At 51.1% G+C, this 21,963-nt stretch overlaps 1 protein-coding gene across 1 annotated transcript in view; it reads right to left on the bottom strand.

Annotated features, from left to right (window-relative positions):
• Window positions 1–586: 586 nt before the first annotated feature.
• Window positions 587–21,963, bottom strand: part of ATL3 (atlastin GTPase 3) — a 44,189-nt gene continuing 22,812 nt past the window's right edge. The window contains exons 7-14 of the mRNA XM_007497739.3: window positions 12,997–13,053; window positions 12,412–12,504; window positions 11,876–12,014; window positions 10,020–10,147; window positions 9,592–9,648; window positions 6,313–6,384; window positions 4,739–5,170; window positions 587–4,181 (exon numbers count right to left, since the gene is read on the bottom strand). Coding sequence (XP_007497801.1) covers window positions 4,092–4,181; window positions 4,739–5,170; window positions 6,313–6,384; window positions 9,592–9,648; window positions 10,020–10,147; window positions 11,876–12,014; window positions 12,412–12,504; window positions 12,997–13,053 — 1,068 coding nt within the window. The 3' untranslated portion in view covers window positions 587–4,091. The remainder of the gene's footprint in view (window positions 4,182–4,738; window positions 5,171–6,312; window positions 6,385–9,591; window positions 9,649–10,019; window positions 10,148–11,875; window positions 12,015–12,411; window positions 12,505–12,996; window positions 13,054–21,963) is intronic.

Below are 21,963 nucleotides of genomic sequence, written 5' to 3'. Positions count from 1 at the left end.
GACTGCCCAGTAAAGTGCTCTTTTCACCAGGCGCAGAAAACGCTCTGGACCCCTCCAGCCAGTCATCCTAGTTTGTATCGCCAGAGGTCCAGGGGGCCCTCTTGAGGCTCTAACCCATTCCTCACTTCTCCCAGCTTTGGTGGGGCAGCTGGGCTTCCACGGGCCTGGCACCCCTCCAGGGAAGCCCTCGGGGCCCCGGGACCCTGAACCCGTCACCGAAGTCGAGGGACAGGCAAAGGGAGGGCAGGACTTGGCCCTCCACCAAGAGGATGTGTCGAGCTGCCGCCCAGATGGGTCTGAAGGAGCCACGCGATGAACCATTCTCTACGGGACCCTAGAAACTTCCCGCTTCCTCTTTTTAAGACGCCTGCTGGGTAGCTCCGAAATGGGCCAGGCAGGGAGGAGGACACCCCCTCTAAGAGCACCCACCCAAGGCTCCGATGCTAGAGGACGAACTGCAGCCCGCGTGGGGTGAAGGACTTTCCGGGGCCTCTATCTGGCCTTTAGCCGCCGGCCTCCAGACCTCCCGCAGAGGCCCGGCTCTGAGAAGCGAGTCTCCAACAGAGAAGAAAAGGCAGAATGCATCTGAAGTCATGGTGTGGTCTTTATTCCATTACATAATCTCACAACTCTTGATGTATGTGATAGAGAGACACGCACGCTTTGTTAAGAGTCCAGCGGATGGGTGGATGGATACACTCATCTGATTGCACTTTTCCAGGGCTAACAAATGAAAAAACAGACAAATAGCTGGGTGGGAGTCGGTGCTTGACCAACAGTTCCACAATACAAACACAACGGGTCTGAGCGGGAGCCCCCGGGGACTGGTGGGTGACCAGCAAGCCCTTCTGCCCAAACCTAAGTCAGGAATCTTTGGGAACTAGATGAAGCGCATTCTTTGCTTTGGCACATGGAATTCCCACGTGGGCTGTCACAAAACAGAAATCCTAGTCAAGAAAGGAATGTTTTTTTCCATAGTCTTGCCACCCTCAGAGCTACATGGCCAGCAGGTCCAGCTCCCAGGAGCCACAATAACCAAGCCAGGCCACAAGATGTGGGGACCCTCCAACCCGATTCTGGAAACCTCATCATCTCTATGTGGGGCCTGGAGGGGATTTTCAGTGTTTTAGTGATTGGAGAAAGAGGATTCAGATCATTTTCTAATTGAAAAAAAATAGCAGTCTGGGCTGATTTTAATCAACTTCCCAGTTCTGTTGCCCCCAGTCGGTGACTGGACACAGGAGCCAGCACCTTTGACCTCCTCGGGGGTGTTGGGGCAGGGCTGGGGGACTGCTGCCAATCTCCCAAGCTGGTTACCAGAGGATCCTATTTGGCACTCGGACACCTTTCCTGGGCCCCTGACAAGGCGCCCCGAAGACCTCACCTCCGGCTTCCCGGATGACTTTCAAAGTCAAACAAAAAGTTCCCGTGTCGAAACGTGAAGCTCCACGGCCTGTTCACGGCCCTGTGGGGTTGGAGGCGGCCCCAGAGCCAGCGTCCGGGGCACCAAGCACCGCTAACCAGAGATTGGGTCCCTCAAGGACCAGCCGGGGGGCTTCTTTTTGGCTTCTTGTTACTACTTTTCTGCCAGCAGATACCTAAACGTCAGAGTGCTCTATATGCTACCAACGACATTAATTCAGAAGTCTTTAAAAAACATTTTAAAATCCAAGAGTACATCTCCTTGCTTCCACCTGAAGTGGAACACACACCTCTGGGAGTGCATGGGAATGTGTCCAAGAGAAAACAAGCACCTGATGGGGCGGCCTCTGGGCAGGGTTAGCCGAGCACGGCCGAGCCTGCCGGGCCGGGGCGCCTTTGCTTGTTTCTCTGCTGAAAGCATTTTATTTTCTGTGAAAGAGAAACAAAGGAGACGGACAAAAACACGCAGGCAATCTTACAAAGTGCAAAGTCGGTAATAACATCACAGGCCCCCCGGTCCAGACCAACGGCTCTAACTTGTCCACTAAACCAGGCCACAGTTCCCAGGACATGATCACGATTCCCACCCTAGTCCCTCTCCCCAAACTGAGTGGGCCTCGTGGCCCTGTGTCCGGCACAACTTAATTTTAATTTCTCTTGATTTTTAGACTAGAGGTGATATCAGCATTAAAGAACACTCTCACTAGGAGAGACGGCCTTTTCCTGACGGTCCCATCTCCATTTGTGCTTAACAACCTATCAAAGGAATGTGCTGAAGGACATGTGCAAGAAAAGGCCAGCAAAGGCCCGCCCTGAGCATCAAGGCCTTCTCGCCTCTCTGCTAAGAAACAAACAACTGGTCCACCATCCACCCCAAGCTGGGAGAATGCAAAAAAGGTTCAAATGTCCAATAACGAGTCCACCTCCTCCCAGGGGAGACCGGACACTTAACTGGACTCTGCCCGAGCCGGCCACACTAAGACAGACCCGACAAGTAAAGGCAGACCCAAGTGGAAGCCGGACACCTGATCCCCCTCAACTTGTCAATAAGTGATGACTTCTCAGGGTTCTGCTGTATCACATACCGCATCAAAGATCCAATACGAGACCTTCCCTTCACTTCAGGGTCTGGGGATGAGGAACCCACGAATCTGATTACAGACTACGTCAAGGTGCAAAGCTTCTCTCCAATCCTAACACATCGGAGGGTCAAGGTGTCTGCACGAGGGCAGTCTGCCCAGAGGGGCTCCCGGAAAATGCCAGCAGATTTCAGATGCCGCCACCTTCCAATCCCTTTATTAAAAACAGAGCCTGGAGAATGCCGAGAAGGCCAGTAGATGAATTCTGAAAACAGCCTGGCATCTCCCTATTAAACCAAACCCTGAGATGGTAAGCTAAGACGCGAGGCCACCAGAACAGCCGCCCTCTACAAGGCACTCTACAGGGGTCATTTGATTTTGGAAGAAAATGCCAAGTACTTGGAACTAATCCAGGCCCTCAGAGGGGACAAAGCCCCGAGAGCCGATTCAGAAATCCAGACAGAACCAGGTGACCAAAGACTCCTTCTGCCCGGACGTGCATAGAAGAGGATCTCGCTTTTCCGAGCTTCCCCTCGATGTTCTTGAGGCTGGCGGAGGTGGGTCTGATGGCAGAGGCGCCTCGGAGAAAGCCAGCATTTTCAAATCTAGTATAGCGACGTAGAGAAAGACAACGGATCAGACCCCCAATATTTCCTGCCCCCACAGCCGATGCGAGCCACAGCCCATCTTCTCGTGGACCTCTCGGGAAGGCAAGCCGCCGCTCTCCGAGGGGGCACCAAAGGAGTCCAAGTCCCTGTGGGCTCCCAGGATTGCATTCTTCCACAGGGCCAGGAGAGAAGGGGAGCGGGGATGGGGGGCAGCGGTCTGGCCCCAGGGGCACCGTGGAACACAGGCCCAGGAGCCTCCAACCACCAAGGCACCGTCGGGAGGTGGCTCGACTTGCTAAGATTCTCCTCCAGGTCTTCTGGAAGGCCTGCTCTGTCCAGCTTCTGAGAGAATGCAGTTAAGTTCAAATAAAATGTAAAACGTAGAACCAAAGCTCCTATCTCAACTACATGAGACAGTCCATTTGACCAAGGCACAAGCTCGGGTGACGCGTCAGGTCACTGCGTGGATTTCTTCATTCCGCCCGCGGCTGGCCCACGTTCCCCTGGCCAGATCCGGGGTGCAGGAGAGCCGGTGGTGAGGCTCTGCCTCCCGTCCCCGAGGAAGGTGTGGGTGTGCCCTCCCGAGCGGGGCCCCAGCAGCTGGCCGGCAGAGTCTCACGGCACTCCGCGGCCCCCTCACTCGCGGAGAGGCTTTGGGACGGGGCTTTGCTCCCAGGGAGTCCAGCCTGAGAAGGCACTGTGTGGTACGTACAAAGGGCTTGTCAAGCTGCTCTCCCCCACCCCCACCCCCAAGTGCCAGGAGGAAAGTGGAACAACATGAAAACAAGGCGTGGGCTGGGACCTCTCCCGGAAGGGAAAGAAAGGCTCCCGACAGGCCTGGAGGTGGGTTTAGGCCACAGGCAAACGTCTGCTCCGTTTATTACAGCACTGAATTTCGAGTCTTCTTCCAGGGTGGCAGGCGGGTCTGGCTGCCTTAGGAGAGGCGTGGCGGTCCTGCTGTGCTCGGGCCACGTCTCCGCCTCTACTGGCTCTTCTTGTCCTCGGACGGTCTTGAGCGCACCTCCTCCTCGTTCTCGCCGTCAGCTGAGGAATCCGCCATGCAAGAGGTAGCCTGCAAAAGTCCAGGCAACAACACGGATTCACAAGGCTGGGACGGCAGCGAGGAGAGCGCCGGGGGCACACCCGATGACCGGGCCGGCCCAGGAGGGAGCTGCCCCCCGAGGGAGGCCTCTACTTCACCGGGGATGGAGCACGTCCGGCCCACGCCCACCCCAACGCTGAACCTTGAGGCCAGGGAAGCCCCCCAACATTAACCACCACGGCTGCAGCCTCCTGCCGGGCCGGGAGCATCAGGGCCGCCCTAACACCTTTGTACAGTCTCCTGGCCAGCAGGAAGAGAGGGCTGGAGAGAAGCAAGGGATCCCCACAAAGCCCAGAGTCACCCCCAGCAGGACAGCCTCCCCGAGCCACACTGGGCCCGGCCAAGCTATGGGGGCCAGGCTGAGACAATGCCCTCCTTGGTTCGGGGACCCCTCTAAGGACGCCCGGCTCTCGGGCACGCAGCCAAGCTAGGAGCAGCTCCTCCGATGGCGCCCGTGCCATCGGGGCCTCTGAAGCACGGCTCCAGGGAGCAGGGCCTCCAGCGGGCTCCCGGCCTGGGGCACTCACCTGCTGGAGGACGAAGGCAGCGCTGGAATCGATGGCGCCCCCCAGCGCACTGTACTGGCCCGAGTAGCGCACGTAGCCCCAAGCCACCAGGGCCAGGAGCAGGAAGCCCAGCAGGCAGTTGCAGAGCTGGGTGATGCTGACAAGGCCCAGGAAGCCAGTGAAGCCCGAGCCCACGTAGAGCAGCACGATGAAGCTGAACAGCACGGCCGGGGTGCGGAAGGAGCTGAAGACGTTCTTGCTGCTGTTGTGCTTGACGAAGTGCACGTACAGCGACTGGATCTCCCTCTCCAGCTCGTTCTGGTAGCGCCGGCTGAAGTCCTTGCCCCCCATCTTCTTGCTCTTCTGGAAATGCTCCAGGGCCTGCTTCTTGAACTCGTCGTGCCTCTCTTGCAGGCTCTCGGCCGCCAGGTATGGCTGCTCCCCTCCACAGACCTGTGAGAAGAGGCCAACCCACGCCCATCAATCTGGGGACCCCGTACGGATCAATCGGGGGACCCCACACTGATCAAATTGGGGACCCCATGCTGTGCCAATCAATCAGGGGACCCCACACTGATCAATCTGGGGACCCTATGACAATCAATCTGGGGACCCCACGCTGATCAATCTGGAGACCCCACACCGATCAATCAAGGGTATCCTGTACCAATCAATCTGGAGACCCCCACACCGATCAATCTGGGGACCCCACGCTGATCAATCTGGAGACCCCCACACCGATCAATCTGGGGACCCCACGTTGATCAATCTGGAGACCCCACACCGATCAATCAAGGGTACCCTGTGCCAATCAATCTGGAGACCCCCACACCGATCAATCTGGGGACCCCACGCTGATCAATCTGGAGACCCCCACACTGATCAATCTGGGGACCCCACGCTGATCAATCTGGAGACCCCCACACTGATCAATCTGGGGACCCCACGCTGATCAATCTGGAGACCCCCACACCGATCAATCTAGGGACCCCACACTGATCAATCTGGAGACCCCACACCGATCAATCAAGGGTACCCTGTACCAATCAATCTGGAGACCCCCACACCGATCAATCTGGGGACCCCACGCTGATCAATCTGGAGACCCCCACACCGATCAATCTAGGGACCCCACACTGATCAATCTGGAGACCCCCACACCGATCAATCTAGGGACCCCACACTGATCAATCTAGAGACCCCCACACCGATCAATCTAGGGACCCCACACTGATCAATCTGGAGACCCCCACACGGATCAATCTGGGGACCCCACGCTGATCAATCTGGAGACCCCACACCGATCAATCAAGGGTATCCTGTGCCAATCAATCTGGAGACCCCCACACCGATCAATCTAGGGACCCCACACCGATCAATCTGGAGACCTCACGCTAATCAATCAGGCTCTGCCCCCCACGGCCAATCAACTAGGGAGACCCCGTGCCAATCAGTCAGCCTCCCCTCCCCCGGGGCCAATCAGGGCACACATTCCCCCTTCCCCTCCCCCACGCCAATCAAGAGGGAACCAGCAGGTCCTGAGGCCAGTGATGGGCCCCTCCCCCGCGCCGCCCCAGCAGAAGAGGAGCGCCTACCTTCTGCATGTTGTTATAATACATGTCCTTGGCAGATGCCGCAGCCGCGAGATTGTTGGCTTCCGCCGTGGCCTTGAAAGCAAGCACAGAGAAGCTGCCTAGTCCCCGGGGCCCCCAGAAGCTCCCCTCCTCCACGGAGGGCCGCAATCAGCCGAGCTTTCCTTCTCCCCTCCACAGAATACACACAAGCCCAACAAACCCCCGTGGGCCACATCCTAAACCAGGCAGAAGAGCACTCGGGGCTGGGCGGGGGGGTATAGGTGACTTGCCCAGGGCCACCCACCCTACAAGCATCAGCTAGCTGCAGGCCAAGGTTCACCCCAGCTTCCTTCTGGTTCTGCTCACCTGGCAGCCAGTTCTCTTCCTCTTGGATAAACATCAATGGCCAGCTGTTGCCCCTAACAGCAACTCAGATTTATATCAAGACAGGCAGTTTAGGGGGCAGCTGAGGGGCTCCATGGATAGAGCTGGGCCTGGGTTCCAATCAGACCCCAGATCCTTCCTGGCTGGGTGGCCCTAGACAAGTCACTTCACGCCCACTGCCCAGCTCTTGCCACTCTTCTTAGAACTGATACCCAGCTTAGCAGGCCCCCAAGTGAAGCAAAGGCTGCACTTTCCATTTTCTCAATCTACAGTGAGTGGGGAAGGCCCACATGTTGTTTTAGGGAACAACACGCGCCCTCTGAAGCCTTTTCATAAAGATCCTCCCCAAACCAAGGCCACAGCATCCTCGACTTCAGCTCTAAGCAGCCAGGAGGAATGGGCTCGGCAGCCCCGGAGGCAATGAGGGGCTCTGGGTCCTCTGAACAAATTCAGGCTTGCAGGTTAAATAAAAGCCCCAAAGACAGGAGACAGGTAATATGTAAGTGGACTGCTAATGAAAAACAGGACTTTCAGAGCCAGGTGGTCCAGTGGATAAAGCCGGGAGGTCCCGGGTCCAAACCTGGCCTCAGACACGTTGCCGCTTGTGACCCTGGGCAAGTCACTTAACCCCTCTCTTCTTCTGTCTTGGCAGCCAGACTCCAAGACGGAAGGTAAGGAATACTGTTCCTGGGTACGGGCGAACGTGTTCTCCAATGTGCATTTTGGGAGGGAGGGAATGTACCTCGCAGACTAGGAAAATCCGGAACAAAAAGACAATGAACAACTGAAACAGAGCGCAGCACCAATAAGAGAAGTTGGAGGGGTCCTAGATGGGGGAGCGGCCCTGAGGGGGAGGCAGGGCTGGAAAAGGCAGCCGTGATGACCAGAAGAGCTGGCACGGCTTGTGAGCTGCCCTCGCCACCTCCCTCCCTTTCCAAAGGACTGCTAGGCGATGAAGAAGGGCGCGGGCCATGTGAAGTAGGCTCGCACCCTTCCTGCCTTTGACGGGCACGGCGGGTGCAAGGATAGTTCTGCAGACTCAGAGAAGGCCAGGGACCACCAGTGCTGGGTGAGTGCCCGCTTTGTGCCCATCCCTACCCTGCGTGGCCCGGCTATCGATGGCTTGAGAAAAGGAGAGCCGGCACAGTCTGCCAAAGGCCTGAAGTTGGGAGAAGACAAGCACCCGAGTAAGAGGCAGCGTCTAAAAGGAAATGGCCAGGCCTGAACATGGCCTGAACATGGCAAGAGTCGGGGAGTAGGGAGGGAACAGGAGGAAGGGGCTGAAGGAAATGGTCTTCAGACAGGAGAAAGTAAGGCTGAAGAGACCTCCTCAGGAGACTGGAGGGGCCTGATGATGATGAGGCCCCAGTGTGAAGCCCCAACTGGCCAAAGACAGGAGGAAGCAGAGTTAAACCAGCTACAGCCAACCTGGGGGCTGAGGGGTGACGGGAGTTAAAGGGATCATTTCTTCCAGGACCCAGAAGAGAAGAAGCCAAAGGCAGAGAGAAGCCTCTAAAAGGTGATGGAGAGAGAGCCAGGAACCCCCGAGGCATGAGGCAGAGCGTTCCTGAATCTGTCAAAGGAGCCCTGTTTAGAGAATTGGCCCTATGGCCCCCAGCAGGGCACCTCTGAGGAGGTGTGCAGGGCCAACAGCCTGCTGACCCACTGGCAGTCCGCAGAAGGCTCATCTTCCCAATCACATGAGAAGCCAAGCCTCCTGGCGTCTGCGGCTTCTAAGGGCATCTGGTCCGGCTGGCCAGACGCCCTGAAGGGTGGGAAGAGAATCAGAATCGCAAACGGTCAAACATCAATGGTCAAAATTGTTTCTACAGGCAAGCGAAAAAAATAAACTGCGGCCAGAGCCCTGCAATCCTCGGATCAGCGCTCTCAGGAAAGGCTTCCCGGGGAGGGTCCCTGCAGAAGCTGTGAAGCCCCCCACCATAAGTGCTTGGCCCAATGACCCAGCTGGGATAAACCTGATGGCCAGGTCTGGCAGGCCCAACTCTTTCCTGCTGATGTCCCAGGGCTGCTGAGGCGGACCCAAGCACCCAAGAACCTCAGAGGGTGCCAGCAGATGGGCTGACCGCAGGGGGAAGGATGGACCACGCACAGACCACCCCTGTGACCCACTGCTGTCCTGACACGGCCGCAGAGGGCACGAGGCCAGCCGGTCTCCTCCCTCTGCAGGCTGTCTCTACCTCGGCCCTGCACTGACTGGACCCACTCCTCCCTCCCCTGCTTGTTGTGTGCCAGGTTCTCCATTAGCAGGCAAGCCCTTGAGGCGGGCACACTGCAAACCCCTGAGAAATGCCAGCAGAGCCCGACACAGAATGCACGGGCACAGAGGGCTGCATCTGCATGGTCAGTGACATCACAGAGCCCTAGCAAGACGAGTGGCCCCTCTACAGTCCACCTCACTCACTGGTCAGCTCCCTTCTGAGGATGGTGCCTCATGGGGTAGCCACAGCTAATACGGCCACCAGTGGGCCAGAACGACCAGGGTTCCAGACCGGCGGCGGAGGGAGATCGAGAGACCGTCAGTGTGGCAAAGGGAAAACCGCGGAGACGTGCTCCGTACCTGAAGCGAGCCTGGTACGAGAAAGGCCAGGTCTGTCCTCCTTGGTCGGAAGGGCAGAACGAGGAAGAAAGATGAGGAAAGCTTCCGTGCCTGCACGGGCAGCGGGAGCTCCCCAAAGAACGGGCTGCCCACACGAGCACTGGCTTTCCCTAGCCAACTTCCAGCCCTGTGATCCCGGGGGAGCTGCCATTCTGCCTGATGCCAACATCACATACAACAGAGGCGGCTGGAGGATCTCGGGCGCCCACAGTCCTGTGAGATGGGCCTCCAAATGGTCTCCCTCCTGCCCGTCTCTCCGGGAGCCCACCTCTCAGGAGGGCCCGGAAGGGATGGCTTACCTGCAGCATGGATTTGGGGTGAGGCAGGTCTTCTCCTTGGTAAATCTTAATGTAGGCCTGGGGACACAAAGATTGAAGAGATCGTGCCAGCCCTCGAGCTGGGACACAAAGCGGGCACCATCAGGGCATTGCTCGAGGAAGCTGCGGCAGAGCCTGGGCTCGGCACACACCGGTCATGACTCAGGGACCATCGGGAGTTAACAGTGTGGACCCCAGCCCAAGCCCCTCCTGCACCCCTCGTGCCTGGGGGGGCAGCCACTGGCCGGCTCTGGGATGGGAGAAAGGGGAAGCCCCTGCTAACGGCATCTCCTCCCAGCTCGTCTCTCGGGTCAGTGCTGCCCCCTGATGGCTACTCGTGGCTCTGAGACCCATCTAGGACACCCTTCTGAAGGCAGGCAGAGGGCCCCCTAGGGGGAAGCCGCATTTACCTTAAAGTACTCTAGCAGGCCACGGCAGGTGATTTTGGAACCATTAATCTCCTTTTCCATCAAGTTATTCTCATCCAGCACAAACGGAATCAGCTCCTGTAACTGCTCTTTGAATTCAGGAGCGATGTCTAACCGGGGGACCAGAGAGAAGGCCAGACTAAGTAACAGGCCGACCTCAAGCCCCAACCCGGAGCACTAGACAGAGGCGGCAAGACCCCAGCCCCGCTCTGGCCGGACTCTGTTCGCCTCCCCCTGCCCCCTCAGGTACGGGACCTAAGAATCTTCTGACCCAAGCTGGGGCAATTTGTGCCACATTCATCACATGTCAACCAGCACCCACAGGAGAGCCCAAAGGGCACGGCACAAGTCCAAGGCTCTGCACTGGGGGTCCAAGCCCCCCCAACCCCAAGGTCTCTGAAGAAGCAAGATCCAGGCCTAGAGAATTCCAAAGTCTCATTCTAACTGCTGGCACCCTGCTGCCACAGCAGGGCTGACCGGCCGGCAGAGGGGTGCTGACCCACATTGGGGGAGGGAGTCTCCTCCAAGGGACATTCCCTGCACCAATGAAATCAGTGATCCAGGCCCACTCCCTGAGCCTGGGGTGTTTCCAAACTGCTTTTCCATGGGGAAGAGGGAAGGAAGGATGGAAGGAAGGAACAAAGGAAGGATAGAAAGAAGGAACAACGGAAGGAGGGAGGGAGAAGAAGGAGAGAGGGAGGGAAGGAGAGAGAGAGCAAGCACCTACTTCCTAAGCACCTATACTGTGCCAGGCCCCATGCCAAGCCCTGTACACATACTAGCTCATTCGACTGTCACAATAAGCCTCCGAGGTAGGTGCTGGTTCAGTCCCCATTTTATAGCTGAGGAAACTAAGGCAGCCAGGGGTGAGATGACCAGCCTAAGGTTACAATAACCAATAGCCAGTGTCCAGCCACCTGGCTCCCAGGGGGCAGTCAGATGGACAGGAGCTGCAGGGCACCTTCTGCTCCCTCCCGGGTCTCCTCAATTTCCCCCATGTGGGCCTCCCCCAGGGCCCTGCTTTCCAGGCAGGAAGAGTCAGGTGGGCCATCTCCACCCAGGGAGGCCACTGACTTCCCCAGGCACAGCTGGCAAATGGCAAGGTTCAGGCCCCCACCTCCATGCCAAGCCACAGGGCAAGCAGACAGGAAGACAGGCTCTACACCAGGGCAGCTGTGACTCGAGAGGGGAGGAAGCTAAGCTCTGTGCTGCCCTGACAAAAGCCTGGCGCCTCCTTCAATCCTGAACCTGCATTTCTAAGCTTCAAGGCTGGGCTGTGGGGGTAAGGGACCTGCCCAGGGTCACCCAGCTGGGAAGGGCCTGAGGTCAGCCTGGAACCCATGACCTCTGCCTCCAGGCCTGACTCTGTCCCTGGAGCTCCCCACCCTCACCCCCTGCTGCTCCCAATTATGAACTCAAAAAAATAAACAGGGTCCGTCCCCTGAGACCACCCAAGATCAGGAGGAGCCCACCCTGAGCCTGCCAGGAAGCCGCCTTCAGTCAATCAGGAAAAGGCACTTTCAAGGGGCTGGAAGGTCTATGTGTGCATGTGCAATCGATGGGATCCTTCTGCCTCCAGGGGTGTGTATGTGCATGTTTGTGGACAAGGGACAGGATCCATCTGCCTCTACATGCATGTACATGCATGTATAGGAGTGTATGGGTGTACATGTACACATGTGCACTGTGTGTTTACAGGCAGTGTGGTGTACGTGTGTATGTGTATGCAACTGACAGGACCAAATGGGGGGACGTGTGTGTGCATGTGTGCATGTGCACCACCGCCGGGGTCCAGGGTGCCTGCAGAGGGCACCCATATGCACAGGTGTGTAACAAACCTTTCAACTTCCCATCGAAGGCCGGGTTGGTGGCCACCAGGAGGCCGGGGTGTGGGAGGAGGAAGCAGGTGACCCTGCTAAAGCATGAGCGGATGTGATTGCGGACATTCTGGATCTCCTCATGTTGCTGCTCCTTCACCTACCCGCAAAGACCAACAAGGCTGGAGCTCAGCCCTGGAGACGAGGCCACCAGGACTGGGGTTGGAGGGGTGGGGAGTGGGGGGAATGGCAGTGGAGGCAGGGGGGAGAGGGAGGCAGGGGGGATCCTGCAGCCAAGGCCGAAGGGCCCATTTGAGCCTCTTCAAGGAGAGGCCTGGCACCTGGCTGGAGGAAGAGAGGGACACCTCGACCAGGCTGTCAGGGGCTGCTCAGACTATTCCAAGAGGGAGCAACAAGCCCGAGGGCCTGAGGGCACATGTGTCAGTCCATGATCCTTGGTCTGAGGCCTTGTCCTCCTCTCTGTCCCAGGGCAGCCCACAAACACACCCCTTCCACGTGGGCCCTCCAAGGGACACCCAGGACCGAACGTGAGTTACCTGCAAGCGCTTTTCCAGAAACTGCATTCCCCCCTTGAGGCCAAATCTGTACTCATACGGAAAACTCCAATCTCGGATCAGAAACATCAGCGTCTGTAGGGAGAGAAGGGGGGGGTCACACCCAGTCTTGTACAAATTAATGGCTGCTGGGCCTGGAGCAGATGAGACCTCAGAAGTGACCCCGGGAAAGTTCTGAACCACTGTGTGCCTCGCTTCCCTCATTCATCAAATGGGGATCACTTTGCCCCCATCTCCCAGGGCAGATGCCACGGTATCAGTGAAGTGCTGGGTGTTCCATGGGTGCTAGCTCTGAGCAGCAGCTAAAGGCCCCCTTCAAAGAGCGCCCAGGACACGCTGAGACATGTCGGGATCTCCCTGTTCTGGGAATCCCTGGCAAGAAGCAGCAGGGTCTATGGACTCCCTCCAGGGTCTAAGGCTTTGGACCAAGGGGCCAAGGCCCATGGGCTGGAAAGGGGCCTAGCCCAAGGGGAGGAATAGGGAAAGGCTGAGGACCATCTGCCCCAGGGGAAGTGGGCCTAAGGGCACAGATTGGGTGGGGGAGGGAACTTCCATGAAGGGCTATACCTGGAAAGGCTTCTGGAAAATTTCATCCAGCGCCAGACGACCATACTCCGTGAAAAGCTTCCAAAAAGAAACAGACAAAGACAACAATGTGTAAGTCCCAGCAGCCAGAGCTGCACATCCCATGGTCCCCCCTCTAGTCCTTCACATCCCCACATTCAGGGCAGGGCCTGCCACACAGCAGGGGCTTCATCAGATCCACTGATGGGCCAGCATGACCAACAATGACTTGTGGGAGTGAAGACATCCCAGTCATGGGCAGAGACTGCACAGTTGTCCTCTAAAATGGGCCAAAGACCCTGACGTACTACCTCACACCACCTAGCAGATTGGCCAATGTGACAGTAAAGTGATAAATGTTGGAGAGGATGTAGCAAAATTGGGACACTAATGCATTGTTGGTGGAGTTGTGAATTGGTCCAACCATTCTGGAAGACAATTTGGAACTATACCCAAAGGGTGCTGAAAGACTGCCTGCCTTTTGATCCAACCATAGCACTGGAGAGATAATAAGGAAAAAGACCTGTACAAAAATATTCATAGCTGTGCTCTTTGTGATGGCAAAAAATTGGAAAATGAGAGGATGCGCTTCAATTGGGGAATGGCTGAACAAATTGTGGTACATGTTGGTGATGGAATACTATTGTGCTATGAGGAACAATGAACTGCTTGATTTCTATGTGAACTGGAAAGACCTCCATGAACTGATGTGAAGTGAAATGAGCAGAACCAGGAGAACAAAGTACACAGAGATAGATACATTGTAGCACAATTGAATGTAACTGATTCTGCGATTAGCAGCGATGTAATGATCCAGGACAGTCCTGAGGGACTTATGAGAAAAAACATTCTCCACATCCAGAGAAAGAACTGTGGGAGCAGAAATGCAGAAGAAAAACATGTGATTTATCATTTGGTTATATGGGTATAGGATTGGGGTTTTGGTTTTAAAAAGATGACTATTACAAAAATCAATAATATGGAAATAGATATTAAGTATATAACCCAGTGGAACTGTTGGTCAGCTCTGGGAGGGGAGGAAGAGAAAATGAATCATGTAACCATGGAAAAATATTTAAAAATAAAGTTTTTTTAAAATAATGAAATAAAATGGGCCAAAGAACCCAAGCGAGGTGGGGGTGGGCAATGAGAGAGCGGAACAGGCTTCCCAGAGAAAGGACACAAGGGAGAAATCACTAGAGAAGGGATCCGGGGTCTGAGGTGACTGCTGTGCCCATCTTCGGCCTCCCATTGGCCAAAGCAACATCCTTCAGAGAAGCTCTGGACACATGCCCTGCTCCCTCAGCCAATCCTTCCTCTGCCTCTATGAGCTTTTCTGATCCTTTACACCCTGGTCCCAAGTTGCCTATCTAGCCTCAGTGGACACCACTCTTCCCACACACTGGCTAGGATCCAGATGAGCAGGCCTCTCTGTTCCTCTCTCCCACCTCTGTGCCTTTGCCCCAGGCCATCCCTCTTGACCCTGCCTTTCCTGATCTTGGTCTCCCTCAAAGGCTGCCCACCCTTCCCAAACCACCCTATCTCGTGTAAACCTTAAAATTTCTTAGACTTATAAATGTTGGAAATTTCACCATTGGGAAATTTCATACTTGAAAAATTTCCTATTGAGAATGGGAACTCTATTGGAATGTGAACCCCATTGGCATGGGAGGTTCCTCCTCCTCCCTTCTTAAGATTACTTTAGGACAGAAACCTTTTGCTGAACAATGGAAAGGGCTTTGACCTATGCTTAAGCATAGAACAGGAATTTCTTTGAGTCATGATTGATTTTAGAATTGATACAATAGAGATACTTGGAATGACAGAATCAGGTCTTGGAAAATACAATTTCCACCCCACTCAGTCCTAACAGGATTTAGGAAGGGCTGCAGCATAGATCAAAATTTAATTATTTGAGAATATGACCTCCAACAGACATGTGCAAAGCCCAGACCTCTGGGCGGTCCTGGGTTAAGCTAGAGCCACCATTGGCACAGGGAAAATGATGGACAGTGATTGGTAGATGTGAGAACTGAGGGGAGGCAACTTGGATGGTTTCCTTAAAGAGAGAGGGGTCTGAGGACTGGAGGGGGTTGGAGAGTTTGGCTGAGTGGTTGGAGAGGTGCTCTGAGAAGCTTGCTCTGAAGGAAGCTGAAGGTGGGGGCCTCTGAGACTGTTTCTCCATTTTGGTCACGTGAGTAATAGGGACTGATCTCCTTTCTTTGCCCAGCTATCTAAGGGCTTGGGCCTTTTGGCCCAGCCTAAACAGAGGGGGTATTTAAGCCCTATTCCCTTCTCTCCCCTTTCTCTCTCTCTCTCTCTCTCTCTCTCTCTCTCTCTCTCTCTCTCTCTCTCTCTCTCTCTCTCTCTCTCTCTCTATCTCTAATTCCTTTCTTCTTCCTGTTTGTAATTAAACTCTATAAAAGGCTGACGGCTGACTTGAGTTTTCATTTAGGAATTACATAGCTGAATTCCTTGGCGACCTTAAATTAATATATATCAGTCTTTTAAAGTGATTTCCTTGTTACATTGTGGCTGACCACACAGGAGTCTAAAGAATCCTCTCAATAAACTTCTGAAATTCCTTGCCTTTTTACTATACCATCTCACCACTTAGTCCCTCTTTTTTAACAAAAAACTTGGCTTAAAGACACAGCTGCTAGAACACGTGAGTATAAAAAACTTTTTCTCTCTTCTCTTTTCTCCTTAAGTTAAATTGGAATCAGCAGTTTTTCTTTTTCTTCCCTTTAATCTTAAGGGACAGCTGGGTAGCTCAGCGGATTGAGAGCCAGGCCTAGAGACAGAAGGTACTGGGTTCAAATCGGACCTCAGATACTTTCCAGCTGTGTGACTCTGATAGACAGAAAACAGCTGTTTTAAATCTCAGCAACAGGACTCTAAAGTCCTGGCTGGAAGAGCTGTTTCTAAATATCCTTTCCCTTAAGGAACAACTTCCTGGATTAGAAAAAAAACCCTGTGGAAAGTTTGTTGCTTTGCCCTGCTCCCCACGTGTTTTGTGAAATTACAAAATATATATAAAAATGAGTACTACATTCTTTGACAATTATATGGCAGCTGAAGAATTAGGGGCATTGAGGAATGCAGGATACCTCCAAATTTTTATATTAATAGGTACTGTCATTTTTGTACTCCTCAATACTATATTTAGAGATGCTAAAATAAAAAATATTGAGGATAAAATAGAAAATATTGAGGATAAAATAGAAAAAATTGAGGATAAAATGCAAGCCCAATTAGAAGATATAAAATGTTTCTTACAGGATCAATGGGCAAACACCCACTCTACCAGAAACAGACCTGTTTCTGAACCTTTGAATGAGGAAATTTCCTTCCCTGAAATAGAGATGGAAAACACCTTCCCTATAGCCCAGTTAACAGACTGCTTCTCTCGTGTAGTGCAAATCTTGTCTGAATTTAATCCCCAAAACCCTTCCCCTGCAATCCCAGTTTCTCATGTTCCTTCTCCTACAGAAAACCAAATTCCAATGCAAGGGAGATCTTGTCCTCCTAGAGAAACCTGTCCTTGTCAAACTGACCCACAGGTACAAAATTCAACTAGAGGCCTGTTTCCTCTAAGAGAAGTACCTGAAATAGGATGGAATGGGGATGTGGTGACTTTAAGGCATAGGATACCGTTTACTCCCCAAGAAATAAATGAATTTACACGAAATATCCCCACATATGAACAAGATCCTTTTCTAGTAACAAAAAAGATGGGAGACATATTTTTTCAGTATAATCCGTCTTACAAGGACGTTGAGAACTTACTACAGGCTTTTTTAAGTGAACGTGAAAAAAATAAAATAATTGCTCATGTCAACAAAACCCGGGGGCGTAATGCAGCACATTGGCCATCTCAGGATCCCGAATGGGACTATAACAATCCTGAGGATTATCTACAACTATACCGTTGTAGAGAGGCCATCCTCATGTCAATGAAGGAATGTGCAGACAGTACAGATAAGTGGATGGAACTGGAAAAAATTAAGCAAAAGGAAGAAGAATCACCGTCCAGATTTATGGATAGAATTATCGAGTTTGGGGACAGATACTTAGATTGGGACTTAACTAAAGAGAGTAGTTTAAGACAAGTTAGAAGAATCTTTGTAAATAATTCTTGCAAAGCAATTAAGAATTATTTTAGAACACAATACCCAAGATGGTCAGATATGGACCTTGAAGAATTGCGAAAAACAGCTATATATGTTTTAAAGGGAAACAAAGAAAAGGAGGAAGAAAATAATGATGACATGGAGGAAATGAAGAAAAAAATGAGATATTTAATAGATAGGATGACTAAATTAGAAAGTGGGCATGATAATGAACCAACGACAATTGCCCCTCTCCAGAAATCCAATTATCAATCCATTACTTGCCACTTCTGTGAGAAGAAGGGCCACAAAATGATGGAATGTAGAACCTTTCTTAAGATGATTGGAAGGAATACACAGTTTAATAATAGCTTTAGAAATAATAACTATAGAAATGATGATAATGGTTATAGAAACCAGAATTCTAGAAATTATAATAATGACTATGGAAATAACTATAATGAATACAGAAATAAGAACTTTAGAAACCAGAATTATAGAAATAGGAATTGGGAAAATAATGACAATGTTCCAATTAAAGAAAATTATAATGATAATGAACAACAACAATATATGAGAAATGGAGCTCGTCCAAAAAATACTCGAGGTACTAATGACCCTCAGAGAGGTGCCCTTCAGGGGGGTGCCCAAGGAATATCCCAAACACAATGATGGTGTCGGGGGGCGGGGGGGAGGCTGGGGCACAGGAATCAGAGGATACAACCTTTGATTTCCCGGACCCTGATGTCCTACTACCCGTTGTCCCTATCCACTGCCCCCCCATACTAATGAACCCCATGTTACCTTAAAGGTGGGTAACACCTATTATGATTGTCTATTAGACACCGGAGCTTCCTGGTCTGTATTAAAGAGAACACCTGATTTACAATGTTATTCTATTGGCTCAGAGAATGTAATGGGAGTATCAGGAATAACCCAAAGAGTTAAAAGACTTCCTCCTAGAATGGTGTCTGTAGGACCCCTAGAGGTACAACACTCCTTCCTTTTGATGCCTGACTCCCCTTTAAATTTACTGGGGAGGGACCTTCTATGCAAACTCAGAGCCACAATAACCTGCTCCCCAGATGGCTCATTATCATTAGAAGTACCAGAGGAATCTTTAAATTTACTCCCTGTACTTCTCTCGGAAAACCAGGAGGCAAAAGAGCCTTCCATTTTTGAAATACCTAAAAATATACCGGAGTCTCTTTGGGCCACATCTTCTTCTGATGTAGGCTTACTTAAATCTGCTGTTCCTGTGCAGATAAAAGCTAAATCTAGCCCACCTCCTTCTATCCCTCAGTATCCCCTCTCAAAGGAGGCAATTGAGGGTATTTCACCAGTTATTAACTCATTAATAGAACAGGGAATAATAATCCCTTGCAAATCTGAATACAACACGCCCATCCTGCCAATTAAAAAACCAAAAAAAGGGCCCGATGGCAAGCACATCTATAGATTCGTACAGGATCTAAGGGCAGTGAATAATCACGTTATAAAGAGACACTCTGTAGTTTCTAACATACATACTATTATTTCATCTATTCCTAGCACAGCTACATACTTTACAATAGTAGACTTGTGTTCAGCTTTCTTTTCCATACCAATACACGAGAACTCCAGGCATATTTTTGCTTTCACCTGGAAGGGCTCACAATATACCTGGTGTCGGCTGCCACAGGGTTATGTCGAAAGTCCGAGCTTATTTGAGCAAATTTTGAGCCAAGACACAGACAATATAACATTTAAAAATAGCAAATTAATCAAATATGTAGATGATCTACTCTTGGCTTCAACAGATGCAAAAACATGTCAAGAAGATAGCAAACACCTTCTTTTGGAATTGCACAAAAGAGGACATAAAATCTCTAAGGATAAGTTCAATGGTGTCTCCAAAAAGTAGAATATTTGGGATTCATCTTGACTGCGGGTGCTCGTTATATTTCTCCAAAACGAATTGAGAACATTCAAAAATAGAGTGCTCCTACCACTAAGAAACAGCTGAGAGCAATTTTAGGAGCAACAGGGTTTTGTAGACAATGGATTCCTTGCTATGGGGAAATCACTAAGCCCCTTATAGCATTAACAAAGGATTCGGTTCCTGAACCCCTCAAATTAGAGCCTGAACACTTGTCAGCTCTATCAGATCTAAAAAAGGCTATCATGTCTGCCCCTGCTCTAGGCATCCCAGATTACAACAAGCCATTTACTTTATATGTGCATGAGCGAAGAGGAGTGGCCTCTGGTGTGTTAACTCAGACTTTGGGACCTTCTCAGCGTCCAATTGCTTATTATTCTGCCCAACTAGACCCAGTAGCAGCAGGAGCACCACCATGCCTTAGAGGAGTATATGCTCAAAAACCGTTGATTTAGTATTGGGATGTCCATTAACAATAATGTGCCCACATGAGATAGAAGCATTATTGATAAAACATAGAACACAGGCATTCTCGGATCAGAGAATTACAAGGTATGAAATAACCTTATTAAATAGTGAAAATATTACCTTGAAACGCTGTTCAACTCTTAACCCTGCCACCTTGCTTCCGGATTTACCCACTTCAGGAGAACCATTACACAATTGTGAAACATTAGTGTCCATGGCAGAAAAGCCTCGAGATAATCTCTTGGACACTCCCTTAGACAATGCAGATCTGATTTTATTTACCGATGGTTCCTCTTTTATGAGGGATGTCATACGTTACACTGGAGCTGCCGTAGTCTCAGAATTTGCCACTGAATGGTCAACTTCACTACCTTCTAACATTAGCGCTCAAGGAGCAGAACTCATAGCTCTAAAACAAGCTTGTATAATTGCCAAGGATAAAAAGGCAACAATTTATACGGATTCTAGATATGCTTTTGGCATTTGTCACTCAGTCGGGATGTTATGGCTCCAGAGAGGATTTTTAACCTCAGCTGGAAAATCCATAGCTAATGCAGAAATTATTAATGAAGTTCTTTCTGCTCTCAAACTGCCTAAAGCCCTAGCTGTAGTTCATTGCTCTGCCCATACAGGTGGCTCTGACCCTGTCTCTAGAGGAAATGACCGAGCAGATGCCTCTGCAAAACTAGCAGCCATAGAAGGACCTAGATTAATTTTAACATTAACAACCACTGATAATTTAAATTTATCACTTTCCTATAATGAAAAGGAAGTGGAAAAATGGAACAAAAATTTAAAGCAAAACAAATTAATGGAGTATGGGTGTCATCTGAAGGAAAACCCCTGCTCCCTAGAAGTTTCTATAACCAAATTTGCCAATCTATTCATAAAAATGGTCATTTTGGCACCCAGGGCATCGTGGATTCTGTCAAGAGAGTATGGATAGCCCCTGGTATAACTACTATAGCCTCTAAAGTATGTTCAGCCTGCCCTATTTGCCAGGCATATAACCAACATGCATATCGTGGAAAAGCCTTTGGGGGACATCCTCTGGCTTACACACCTTTTGAACATCTACAGATAGATTTCATAACAATGCCAAAGGCTGGACGTTATAAATTTTGTCTCGTAATTGTAGATCAACTAACCAGATGGCCGGAAGCATTTCCTACGACCCGAGCCACAGCAGATTTTGTTGCAAAGATACTTTTAAAAGAAATTATTCCTCGTTTTGGCCTGCCAGCACGTATTGACTCCGATAGAGGGAGTCATTTTACCGATTCTGTCTTAAACCAAATATATTCTTGCTTGGGGAGAACTCCAAAATTCCATGTTCCATATCACCCCCAGAGCTCAGGCCAAGTGGAGAGGATGAATAAAGAACTTAAGACTATGATTGGCAAATTAATTATGCACTGAGACCCATTTAAAATGGCCCGAAATTCTCCCTTTGGCCCTATTTTATCTTAGAAGCAGGCCTAGAGGAGACTTACATATTTCACCATTTGTGATGCTTTTTGGACATCCGCCTATACAGGCTAAGCCTTTCTCCCCGGCTTATACATCGCTATTAGGGGGAGATATTACTATTGCTTCCTATATACAGGAGTTACAGCACAAACTACGTAAACTTCATGAATCCGGAACTGCAGTACAAGCTGGACCATTAGACTTTTCTCTGCATGACCTGAACCCAGGAGATAAAGTTTATATCAAGAATTTCAAGCGAACTGGAGCAACTCAACCTTCGTGGGAAGGACCATTCCAAATATTATTAACTACTCCAACATCTATAAAGATTGGAGAAAGAGACTCTTGGATTCACTGCTCACATGTGAAGAAAAAGCATCTTCTGCTGAGACTGATTGACTCTATCCTATCATATGAATTGTGACTCTATCTTATCATATGAATTGGAGATAATAATCCATAGACAAATGGATGTATATGGATATGTACATTTGGCCACACACATGTGAACATGAATTCTTCACCTCAGACAGAATAGAAACTCCTTGCAACAAGGGATTATTCCCTTCTTGTATTTCTCTCCCCAGTGCCTAGCCATGGTGAGCATTCAATAAATATTTGTGGGCCAATGACATGATGGAACACAGCCAAGGAGACTTGGGTGGGGCAGGATGATATAGAAGCTACATTGAACCTATTTAGGGGTGCTGAGGCTGGCAGAGTCAGAGCCCGATTGCCCCCTGACAAAGGACAGCGTGACAGCAGCCTTTGACATGAGCACCTCCTGGCTCAGGCTCAGTCACCCCCACAGTCAGAGCCTCCACGTCCCCAGCAGGTCCATGCCCTCAGCTTCCCCAGCCCATGGCCCTCATGCCTGGGCCCCTTCTTCTCTCTTCCAGCCTCTCTCTCTGGCCCACAGGGGAAGTCCCAAGTCAAGTCCCTCAACTTCATTTCAGCACCATCTACCCCAAAGCTGACCCTCCTCCCAATTTCTCTATCTCT

This window comes from Monodelphis domestica, chromosome 6 (assembly GCF_027887165.1).
Source record: "Monodelphis domestica isolate mMonDom1 chromosome 6, mMonDom1.pri, whole genome shotgun sequence".
Classification (NCBI taxonomy): domain Eukaryota; kingdom Metazoa; phylum Chordata; class Mammalia; order Didelphimorphia; family Didelphidae; genus Monodelphis; species Monodelphis domestica.
Note: the sequence above shows the minus strand (reverse complement) of the source record. Positions and strands in the feature narration are given on the sequence as shown.